The sequence below is a fragment of the Macaca mulatta genome, chromosome 5 (genome assembly GCF_049350105.2).
Source record: "Macaca mulatta isolate MMU2019108-1 chromosome 5, T2T-MMU8v2.0, whole genome shotgun sequence".
Lineage (NCBI taxonomy): Eukaryota > Metazoa > Chordata > Mammalia > Primates > Cercopithecidae > Macaca > Macaca mulatta.
The window spans coordinates 58,327,152-58,340,078 of record NC_133410.1 but is presented as its reverse complement, the minus strand read 5'-3'; the positions used below and the strand labels follow the sequence as shown (position 1 = coordinate 58,340,078).

The window sequence follows — 12,927 nt, the reverse complement described above, 5'->3', positions numbered from 1 at the left end:
GAAATACAGTCTCATTGCTCAAACACAACAGGCAAAGAGCCAGGAAATTAGCTTAACAGCAGTTTAGAGATGGGAAGTGGCACAGAGCTCTAGTGGTGTCCTGTTGCCATCCAAGACTCCCCTGTAAATAAGTCCTAATAAACTCATCTGCTCCTCAAGCTGGACTTGTCGTCATTCCTTGGTCTCTCGGCTTCTTCCCACTTTCAGTTGGGACATTATAGTCCCAGGTTTTTCTCATAACAACCCCTATCAAAATTCCAATGTCATTTTCCACAGAAATAGAAGTAACAATACTATAATTTATATGGTACCAGAGAAGACCTGAATAGCCAAAGCAATCTTAAACAAAAGGAACAAAGTTGGAGGCATCACACTACCTGACTTCAAAATCTATTATAAAATGATAGTAATCAAAACAGCATGGTACTGGCATAAAAACAGGTATGCTGACTAGTAGGAGAGCCCAGAAGTAAACCAACACACCTATAGTCAATTGACTTCCAATAAATATGCCAACACTAACAATGAAGCCAGTCTCTTCAATAAATGGTGTTGGTAAAACTGAATATACACATGCAGAAGAATGAAATTGGATCCTTATCTCACACAACATATAAAAATCAACTCAAAATTGTTTTAAAACTTAAGCATAAGACCTGAAACTATAAAACTATGAGAACAAAACATAGGAGAAATGCTCCACAACACTGCTGGGCAAAGATTTCTTGGATGTAACCCCAAGAACACAGACAACAAAAATACATGGGGCTGCATCAAACTAAAAAGCTTCTGCATAGTGAAGGGAATGATAGAATGAAGACACAACCCATGAATTCAAAGAAAATATTTATAAATCATACATCTGATAAGGGGCTAATATCCAAAATACATAAGGTACTCAAACCACAAATAAAAAATGAACTCAATTAAAAAATGGGCAAAGGATGTAAACAGATGTTCCTAAAAAAGATACAAATGACCAACAAATATATGAAAAGATGCTCATCATCACTAATCAGAAAAATGCGAACGAACACAAGATATCACCTTACACCTGTTAGAGTGACTATTATCAAAATGATAAAAGTGTTGACAGGGTGTGGAGAAAAGGGAACACTTGTGCACTGTTGGTGGGAATGTAAATTAAAACAGCCAGTATTAAAATCAGTATGGAGACAGAAAACTAAAAATAGAATTACCATATGATCCAGCAATCCCACTTCTGGATATATAGCTAAAGGAACTGAAGTCAGTGTGTCAAAGAGGTATCTGCACCACCATGTTCACTGCAGCATTATTCACAACAGCTAAGATATGGAAGCAACCTTAATGTCAATCATCATATGAATGAAAACAAAATGTGGCATATATACTCAACGGAATACTATTCAGCCCTATAAAAGAAAGAAATCCTGTCACTTGTGACAGGAACCTGGAAGACATTATACTACATGAAATAACCCAGGCACAAAAAGGTAAATACTATGTGACCTCAGCTATCTGTGCAAGCTAAAAAAAGGTGAACTCATTGAAGTAGAATACCAGAGGCTGGGAGACAGGGGTGAATGGGAAAAGGGGAGATGCTGATCAAAAGGTACAAATATCAGTTAGACAAGAGGAATAAACTTTACTGCTCGATTACACAGAATGGTGAGTATAACAAATAATGCATTATACATTTCAAAAATATTAAGAGTAGATTTTAAGTGTCGATTTTTTACCACAAAAAATCGTATGAGGCAATAAATTTATTACATTGATTTAATCATTCTACAATGTAAACATGTATCAAAACATCACATTGTACTCCATATATATAATATATACAATCATCAATTAAAATTTTAATAACACAAAGGAAAAAAGAAAAATAAAGTGGCATAGTTTTGAACAACTCCCATTTAAAATTAATTCATTTCAAATTAAACTATTCAACTAGTGAATACCTATTAAGTGCCAGGCACTTACAAAATAAGTTGGCTCTTTAGTACTTAGTAAATTTATTTTGATGCATGACCAAAATAAAAGGGAAATTTAACATGTATATAATATGAAAATAGATTTTGGTGAAGAAATAAAAACTGAGTTTGATTTTAAAACCTATGACACTATAAACAAACTACTACTTCAAACATAAGCTAAAGTTAATTCATACAGAGTTCTATGTACTAGTTAAGAAGACCCCAGAAACTAAGAAATGAACAACTTGATATACACTTATTTTTTTCATACATACGTCTTTAATAATAAAAAAAGCTGAGATGCTATGCACCAAAAAATTCATAAAGGTATTGTTATTTTACATTTTTCAAAAATAATAAACGTAAACTATAGATACAAATTCTGTGGCAGGGCAACCTGACTCATTTCAGGGACAGATAATTCTAGTGTACTTAAGATCTAAGTATTTAACATTCCTGTAAGCATTATAAAAAGGACAGGAAAAGAAGAATGAAGTTATCTGTTCAAATGTTAACAGTAGTTATCTCTGGAAGAAAGGATTGTTCAGAGTTTTTTACCTTCTTTCTTACAGAGGTATAACCTATATTTATGAAATCAGAAAAAGTATTTAAGGGTAAGATTATGCATTTTAAGTATTGCATATGGAATGGTAAGGGACGTAGATTTTATTCTGATTGTGAATGAGAATTGTTGAAGGATTTTCATCATCAAGTTGGCATGTCATGAACAAATACTTGAAGCAACCCTGGGTACGGAAGCCTAGAGACTTTGAGCGCATTTGAAAATTGCTTCAACTACATGACTGGATAGCATGAATGAGTGACTGCATATGTATTCTGCATTATTTTGGACATGTTTGGATCCAGAGTTAAAGAAACAATCAGATTGTGAAATAAGACTTTCTAACTAGAGTCACCTAAAAATTAAAGGTTCATCTATCAAATCACGAGCTCTTCAATGATATAGATGACTAGCTGTGAGGGGTATTTTAGCAAAATGGAAGTTTAGGTCAAAAGCAATGTGGTAAAAGTGGGTTTGGAGTCACAGACTTGGATCTGATTCCCAACTCCAACACACAGTGTCTGTTATTTACCCCCAACATGTCATTTTAACCTCTAAACCTCAGCTTTCTTATCTATGAGGACAACACTTACACCACAGAATCACTGTAGTAATTAATGCTAATGCATGACCCTAGCACATAGATGTTGAAAACAGAAGAGCCTTATTATTATTCACTCACTCCCATTTAAAGATCCAATGATTCAATGATTAAAAGCAATAACATGATTGGTTTGGCAGAATACCAAACATAAAAAGTAGTACATCTGGACCAAGCACAGTGGCTCATGCCTGTAATCCCAGCCCTTGGGAGGCCGAGAGAGGAGAACTACTTGAGCCCAGAAGTTCAAGACCAGCCTGGACAATACACTGAGACTCTGTTTCTACAATTAAAAATTGGTTGGGCATGATGGCACACACCTATAGTCCCAGCTACTCTGGAGGCTGAGGTGGAAGGATCAGTTCAGCCCAGGAAGTCAAGGCTGCAGTGAGCTATGATCACTTCACTGCACTCTAGCCTAAATGACAGAGCAAAACCACTTCAAAAAAAAGTATCAGATCTGGAAAACTAGTCTTTCCTTATCTGTATACTAATTGGTAATACCTAGGAACATCCTTTCCCAAATCAAGATCAGCACTGCTGCTCTGGCCAGGCCAAGGAAACAGATGAAGGGAAAGAACCTAAGAAGAGTAGAATACAGAAGACAAGAAGGTGAGATAGAATAAAGATCTGAGCCCCAAACTGCTGCCTTTATCCAGGTGAATAAATTTCAACAAAAGAAGAAATAAATGTGCCCAAACTCTTAGGCTTTCTAGTTAAAAGGCTAACTTCCTTATTCACAGAAGATTCAAATAGCTCAAAGTTGGAAATACAACTGATAGGTACTTATCAACTGATAGGTGTACATTTTACTTCCTAGCCTAATGTAAGCTATTAGGGAGATACTACTGTCAAAGTCGGCTCGATCATCGAACATATTTGTTAACTTTGTTCCTGAATTAAGAGGTATATTTAATTCCATTACATGAGCCCAAAAAAGTATTATGAAATCAGAGATCTTGCCAGGAATATCCCATGCCCTTCCCACTCATCCATCCCCTATTTTCACATGCTTAGGGAAGAAATATTCCATTCATTTACAATATACTCCTTGCATAAAGGAAAATGAGTACATTGATCAAATATGATGAACACCAGAATGTACTGCTGTTGTAAGGACAAGGACTTTTATCTTTATTGTCCACTGTTGTCTCTACAGCATCTAGAAACATATCTGCCACATAGCAGTTGCTCAATAAATACTTGCTAAATAAATGAATAAATGAATGACTCTTTGAAGAAATAATTTTGGGCAACCTATAAAAACTGTTTTCAATGTTGATGTTTTTATTAAGACTTTGGAAGAGTCTTATTATTTTACATAGTATTTTTCCCAACTACTTTTACAGAATACCTCAAAAGAAAGAAAATTTATTTTACATTATAGAGCTGATGATACTGCCCTAGTTGAGCCAAACATAGAAAACTTTGGAAAAAACTTACTATAAAACACTGTTTCAATATAATTTTATTAGCCATTATTACATCAAAATTCACATTTAGAGGATCCAGAGCACTGTCTTAGAAAATTCTAGAGCGTATTTAATTAGGTTTTAACAGTAAGGGAGAACTTACTATAGCACAGCCCTTAAAAAGTCAAGACTACTACTGAGAATTAAGTGCAGTTCTATCAAGAACTAGAAATGAACTGCGTGCATAGTGTCACCTAAAGCAAAATTTCATGAAAACATAATACACTTCTATGAATGTATCAGTGGCGAACATCATTGGCTTCCAAAAAATTGACACTAAAGGAATTTCCAATCAAAACATAAGCACAGTGGCTTTCATTCAATATAGAGCTATGATAATTCTATCAAGAGACCCTGAATCCTTAAGTACTTGTAATATGATTTTATGCTGTGACACTAGTACAAAACACATCAACTCTAATGCATAGATGATGACACATGATAACACGATACCAAGGAAAGCCTCTTTCTATATCAGAAAATGCCAACTTCTCCAGTACTGCATAGGGTCGTCATTGCTGATCCAGTGAAATTCTACGTCCTCCAGCTTGAGCAGTATTGTAGGATTCACAAATCTTACATTTCATGCCTAATATATGAAACTGAACAGTGGATCGTCCATTACAGTCATTGCAGAGAATCTGAAAAGAGATTAATTCAAATTAAGTATTTTAAACCTTATAAATACAAGTAGCATTGTCTGCTCATAATAATCCCTTGAAAACCATATTAAATATGTGAAAATACGTACATAAGTCTAAACATTTCCAAAAGTAGAAATTTCTTTTTAGTTTTTCACTGAAAACTCTAAAAGGCTATTAAGGTGGTTCTGCATTCAGAAAGTGAAAAGGCAGATTTGAGCAAAAAAAAAAAAAAAAAAAAAAAGCTTGTTTTAAAATAGTTTCCAAATATTAAACAGTATAAATAGTACAAGCAAGAAAATTAACCTAGGCATAATCAGATCAATATCTGATACTTACAATTCAAAATAGCAATATGATTTCATTATTTTTCAGTCAAAAATATATCTCAGTTAATAAAACCAAAATTTTTACACAAATAATATTTTTGTTTATTTTTTAGGTTTAGTATACTGTTCCCTGTCTTCTCTGCCTTAGGAATGAATTAGATTGCAAAAAGAGTAGTTCCTAAAATTGAGTAAATAGAGGCTCTTCGCTCACCCCTACAGTAACAATAAGATGCTGTTTAAGAATTAATTTCTTCTAGTGCTAAGTAAGAACCTGAAAAATAACAAAGGTGTTAACCTGAAAATCAATACATTACTATGCAAGAAAAGCACTCGCTTTTGAATAGTCACACTATAATAAGCAGAAAATTTCCAAATTTGCACTAAATTATAATTTGGAAAATAATTCTTTAAAAAATACGATCTAAACGTGTATTAGTGGTTGCCTAGGCCTGGGGCATTAGGGAATGACTGCTAATGGGTACGAGCATTTCCTTTTTAGGATGATAAAAATGTTCTAAAATTGTGGTGATGTTTGCATAACTACATGAATATTTTTAAAAGCACCTAATTGTACAATTTAAATGAATGAGCTGTATAATATGTGAATTGTACCTTAATGAAGCCATTATTTCGAAAAATTATCTACATGGAACATAGCACACTTTGGTCTCTAGTCAATCACATGATTATCGGTTAGTATTCTAAAAGTTATTTTTCATTGCCCTAACAATTATCCACATGAATTATGAAACATTCCAGTGTAAATAAAACAAAAAATAATTTTCATCTGGCTTTGCTATGTGGTTTTTATCCTTGTATGCTGAAGTATCTGAAGATGTTCAGAAAATGTGTAATATAACCAAAAATTATCTAGCCAGAAAACTAGGCTTTCCCATTCTGATCTAAAACTCAATACTAGGGCTGAGGAGAGACAGCAACACATCTTACTTAAAGGAAAAAAGATGATCACTCTCCATAAGACAAAAGGCACAGAAACAACCCTTTAAGCTTTAGTTTGCAGGCTAATTGCAACCAAATACAGTCAGTCAAGACCCTCTGAATCTATTCTGGTTCAGGGCTGCCTGATTCACAAATTGTTTCTCAATTAAGTTCTGTTAAATTTAATTTGTGTAAGGTTTTTCTTCAAACAGCTGACATCAGAAGTGGGATTTGAAGTAGAGCTTGCAGTGACCTCCAAGAGCACCAAGGGACCCAGTAAGGTACCGTTAGGCCCTTTGTGTCCACTGCTCTCTCGCAGCCATTAGGAATCATGGTAAGTTCTCAGATTCTAAAACTCCGCGGATTTGTGTTTTGAGCTATCCAAGTTTTTTAAACACATTTTTCATCTGAACTGGATTCAGAAGTCGCAGCAAAAACCGGACTGGGTCCAGGATCCAACTGCCTTGGAGCTAGCTAAAGGCCTCTTATGTCTGACTGGGTCAGGCAGAAGCACAGTAAATGGTAAAACAGCAGGGGGTGCAAACTGGCTTTTGGAAATTCACAGGGTTTTTTGTGTCCTGCCCTCTTCAATTCTTCTTGCACGCTTAAGTAGGGAAAAAAATCACTGGTTAAGCTTACCAAGGAAATATGAGAGCCAAAGCCAAGATTCAAGGTAAAAACGGGATCCTTAATTTCTGAAGAACTGAGCAATCTACCTTCTGGTTCTGCCTACAAGTGTAAGTATTAGGTCCCAGAAGCAGCAAACACTTTTTAAACATTTTATGGAAGGATAAAATGCCATTTGCTTATAGAAATGGCAAAACCCTACTAAAGGTAATTTAAAATTATAATGGAACGTCCCAAATGAACACTTAAAACTATACGTTAAGAAGTGCATTTGATGATGACCATAAGGAGCTGTTAAAAATCAAACCAAAAAAAAAAGAAAAAGTGCATTTGAAAATGAGGGCTCCCAAATTAGACTCATCTAAAAATGCCTATTGAGTGAAACTTCTAAAAATATTTCAATATTTTTATTGCCTTAAAAAAAAAAGATTTTTAAAGGCAAATAAAAAGCTTAACTAACTGATAAGAGAAATTAAATCTACTAGCTTTTTGGCTTAGTTACTATACTGCCCTGAAGGCTAAAAAAAAAGATAGCCTGGATAAAATGTTTATAAAATGTAGGCCCTCAGGTAAAGCAGACTTGCTTTTTTTTCAGATCTATCCATATTGCACCCAGGCATGGACATGGACACTAAAATACTTCTGTTTAATTTTTGGGTAAACTGCAAACAATAAAAAAGAATGCTTTCTTTCCCCTACTCTCTTAGTGGGCTCCACCCTAAACTCAGTAATTTTAGCTAAGAAACAGTAAATTTTTAAAAACCATCTATGGAACTAAAATATACCTATCCAGCATTTAACTGACTATACAGAAGGCTATCCTGAAACCCTTTTGGTAAAATCAATTTATATCTATAAAGGAAATTTCCATTTGTAAAGGTGTCTGTCTGTGTACATTAGGAACTCTTATCACTGTTTTAAATTTACATAGTCATACCTTTGTTTAAGGTGATTTTCTGGCCATCTTGTCGTAACTTTTACACCATTTTTTCCTTGGTTTGAGCAAATGATGGCACAATATTTACATCTAAAGTCTTAGCTCTGTGCTTTAGAGATATAAATTTTCTACCTTGTTTGACCTAAGAGTTGGTCCTTTAGAAATGCATATTTAGGGCTGCCTAGCTAACAATTGCTCAGGGCAATGAAACAGGTTAATTGGAAAACTGATAGTCTGAATGAGGAATAGAAAAACTATTTAAAAGCCCGCAAATGAAAATCCTTTAGGAAAGCTCTAAGATCTGCTTCTGCCTGTGTCTGTATTCCTACAGGTGTTACGTGTATGTGATAACATTTGGTAAATAAAGCCAGTTTTTATACTGTTAGTAAAATAAGAGTGGCTTCAGAGGTGTCTGTTGAATATAATTCAACACTTGCTTGATTTGACTGTGACCTTGTTTTGGGTTTTGAACCTCTAGATTCTGAAGTCTGGCTAAGTGAGGCCTGGGTACATGTTCTCAGTGCCTAGACCTGTAGCTACAAGGCAGAATCAAGCCCACTAGAGCGTCTTCTTCCCTGCCTTAGCTTTGCCTCCTGGCTAATCAAGCCCACTAGGGCTTCTTCTTCCCTGCCTTAGCTTTGCCTCCTGGCTATTCTGCGAGGGGTTCCATCCTCCAGGCATCATCTTTACAGCTCTGTCTTCTGTTCAAAGCTCTATAAGTGGTATGTAAATTCAAGACTCAGCCAGGGTCTGCCCTTCATAGCCTCCTGGTTGACTTATGACTACTTGAGACTCAAGATGACTGGGAAAACATTAGGGAGGGTACACCTGTGTCCTAATTTCAAATTTCTTTTCAGTAATTTAAAATCTTATATGTTTAAGTAATCATAAAACTTTTAAGTCATTTGTAAGTTAAAATGCTAAAACATTAATTATAAGTTTATATACTTTGGCATCTTATTTTTATATAGCATAGAAAAGCTAAATATATTTAGACATCTTAATAAATAATAATTTAAGGAAACATCCTTCCTAAAAATTAAAATGGCTTCCATCTATAAATACTGATACAAAACAGTTCAAAATTACTTCCTAAGGTTTTCACTGGAAATTAGGATTACTAAGAGTTGAAACTGTAGTTAATATATGTAACTCAAACTACTAGATGTAAGAAAAACAATTCCCTATATGGAGTATAAAAACAAGCAAGATATACTTTTGGTGAGAAAAGTTGCCAAGGCATGTGTTTAAAAAAAATTTAGCTTTAGGAGGCCAAGGTGGGCGGATCACAAGGTCAGGAGTTCGAGACCAGCCTGGCTAATATGATGAAACCCTGTCTCTACTAAAAGTACAAAAATTAGTCGGGTATGGTGCTGTATGCTTGTAGTCCCAGCTACTCAGGAGGCTGAGGCAGAAGAATTGCTTAAACCCTGGAGGCAGAGGTTGCAGTGAGCCAAGATTGCTCCACTGCACTCCAGCCTAGGTGACAGAGCAAGACTCTGTCTCAAAAAAAAAAAAATTTTTTTTCTGGTCTAGTTTGAAGTTACTTAATGGTTGTTTCAAATTGAAGGAATAAAAAAGTGTAGATTAAAATACAAAACGTTCAAAAGAAAGAATTTTAAAAGTTTATAAGGGAATATAAAAGATTTATGGAAATCTTACGTGGTAAAAAAACTGACAGATTGGATGGATTTGTTTATAAGGTTTTATTAAAATTAGCTTTAGTCCTAATAATACAAAGGTAAAATCTGGTTTTCTCTCTTGAACAAAGATTTCATGTAGTATTAATAAGACAGTAAAATATTTTTGTTTACTTTTTGAGTAAACTTCAAACAATAAAAAGAGGAGACAAGGCGAAACAGATTTTGTCTCACGCTGTCTCAGGACTTTTGGTTGTTTAGAAAACTGAGTTTCAAAGAGTAAATGTTTTCACTTTTTAAAACCTGTTAATTCTCATATTGGCTATACAAATGACTATTATTTTATAGTGACTCATGATTCTATTTTGTTCAAGTGTTTTAAATCTTCAACACACTTGACAAGCTTCCCAAAACCAAATTTCACCTTCAAAATTAAGTCTTTTTTTTTTTGACCTCTAACTTTGGCATGCTACAAAGGGCCCCTGCAGCATCCTAAGAGAGAAAAAAGGATTATTTGATCTGTTAAATTACGTAAGAAGCATTGTCAGATAAGAAATGATATTTAACTTTTCTGTTATATTTTTATTAAGATTTATTCCAAGATTATATGATTCTAAAATTCTTTATGTCTGAGCATGTTCTATCAGTCTTGATTATGGTTATTGTGTTATTGCAGGCCACAGAAATAACCAAATTTCCTTGTCAATCATGTCTTTATAACCATTTTAAGTTGTTTCCACAGTTAACTGCTTAATTCTGATGCAGTTTCTCTGAAAACGTCACAAGCAAGCAAAATCCTACAGTTCTGTGTCTTCAAGGAGGTTCATGAAAGGATGAATAGGACCCTGACAAGCTCTCTTAAATACAGATTTCTGACAACTTTAGGACTTGGACCGGATAACAATTCCTAGAACTCTCTAATGGAGAGACTGACTGGTTTATAAAACTGCTAACCCAAGCAGGATAAAAATTAATTGAATACCAAGAAAATACTTGCCAGATTTTCACACTAAATCAGCCAGTACTGAAATTGTTTAGATTTCAATCAACTCCACAATCCAAGCCAAATTACCTATAATAACCCTTCAGTTATCAGTGGGAGGCACCTAATCTGGTATTTAAGAGGACACAAATCCAATGTTAAGTGTGGACTCATGGAGAACCTGGACAGCCCCCTGGACCTTCCTAAATCCTTAAAGCTTCCATTATTAAAGTTCTGCATTCCAGCTGGGCGAGGTGGCTCACTCCTATAATCCCAGCACTTTGGGAGGCCGAGGCAGGCGGATCATGAGGTCAGGAGATTGAGACCAGCCTGGCCAACATGGCAAAACCCCAACTCTACTAAAAATACAAAAATTAGCCAGGCATGGTGGCGGGCACCTGTAATCCCAGCTACTCGGGAGGCTGAGGCAGGAGAATCACTTGAACCTTGGAGGTGGAGGTTGCAGTAAGCCGAGATTGTGCCACTGCACTCCAGCCTGCGCAATAAGGGCAAGACTCTGTCTCCAAAAAAAAAAAAAAAAAAAAGTTCTGCATTCCATGGCTCATCATGGAAAAGATAAAATAATCCAAATTTTATACAGATATATAAAATTTATATATATTGCTAAATTGCTAAAATAATTTGTGACCAATGTTTGCTTTGTCGAAACCATAATCCTGGGAAGACAATCAAAACTTCAAGTACATTTCTGCTACCTGATGGGTCATTTAAGTATTTATAGAGGGATTACATTCAATTGTCATTTTCAATGCCTGTTTTCTGGTTGTATAGAAGGTATCCCATGCAAGAGGGTTAATTCTATTACAGTTAAAAGGTTATTATAAAATGTGTTTCTCTCATGGGACATTCCTAGAGAAATCTCCAGTGACAGAGGTACTTATTTCACTGGACAAGTTGTAAAATAGTTACATAAGATAGTACAAATACAATAGCATTAGACAAAACTAACTGAATTGACTGGATTGCCTTGGTTAAACATACTGCAGATTGATATTGCAGATTGATGGCAATCAGATCCATTTGAAGTGGAAAACATAAGTTGACCCCTTATGCAATAATCATTGGAAGGCCTATGCACCTAATAATAAATAAAATCTCATGCATCTTCCACTACCAAACTCTGATATGACTAAATGCTGCAAGGCTTTTATGCATTATGCCAAAGTACATTTTCATCAGGTAAAGAAAATTTTGATGGTCCAATGACTAAGAACAATCAAACCCTTCACAATCTAGAATCTGGAGATTGGGTCTTCTGAGAACAACATCAGAGAAAGACTGCCTTTCCCACACACACTGCAGTAAATCTTCTGGACTTTGAACCTTAGGTTCATTATCTCACAATTCAGAAGGGACCCTCCACACTCTTGGAACTGGACACCCTTTAGAGACCTTAAGGTAAAGTTAACCAGGAAAGTTTTTTCCCAGAAGCAAGCGGCATTTTAGTGTGGACAGTTTTTTCCCAAGATCGTGAATCAAGACTTCTCTGTAATTATAACTCTTATCTCTCAATTTGTTCTTTGCTTATGATTCTGTGAACAGAAGTGAAAAAGGGGTCTCCTGTGTGCACTCGATAAAAATAAGTCTAAGATGGAAAAAAACGGTAATAAACACTAAAAACCAAAACGTAATCTCAAAAATCAGCAAATATGTTCTCCTGAAATAAAATGTAAAATAATTAAAAATAAAACGTACTTAAAACCTCCCACCAGTGATCCAACCCTAGTCAGTTATATTACTGACTGACTCTGGCAAGTAATGTGTAAACAATTCAGAATAAAGTTTTTGCCTGCCATCTAGTGTTGGGAAAAACTACATAAAGGCATTCTTAAGACTTTTTTTTTTCTGATCTGAGCTACATATTTAACTAAAATTTAAAAATCATTTGTGCTTTCCATAATCATCACATTAGCATCTGTGTCAAACCAGTATTTTTTTTCTTTTTTGGCAAATTCAAGCAGGAGGGCAAAAATGAAGAGTGTCAACAAGGAATCTACAAAGTATTGATTCTACTCACATCCACAGTCATGTTCTGATATTCTGATGGCATAGGAGTCTGTGCTACTTCATCATCCAGCTGTCTCCAATACCTGGTCATATCTAAAGCAGAGTGCATACATAATGGACATCTGTAGCCTCTGAAAAAGATAAAAAGGTTATTTTCCAAACATTAAACAAAGAATATATTAATTCAGGTATACAAGAAGATGCAAGC

The 12,927-nt window shown here is 34.9% G+C and overlaps 1 protein-coding gene across 3 annotated transcripts in view; it reads right to left on the bottom strand.

Annotated features, from left to right (window-relative positions):
- Nucleotides 1–1,747: 1,747 nt before the first annotated feature.
- The window catches only part of RCHY1 (ring finger and CHY zinc finger domain containing 1), a 41,573-nt gene continuing 30,393 nt past the window's right edge, over nt 1,748–12,927 (bottom strand). For 2 of the 3 annotated variants that reach the window (XM_078001713.1, XM_028848066.2), the window contains 2 exons: nt 12,730–12,850; nt 1,748–5,237 (listed from right to left, as the gene is read on the bottom strand). In XM_078001713.1, coding sequence (XP_077857839.1) covers nt 5,109–5,237; nt 12,730–12,850 — 250 coding nt within the window. In that variant the 3' untranslated portion in view covers nt 1,748–5,108. 3 annotated transcript variants of the gene reach the window in all.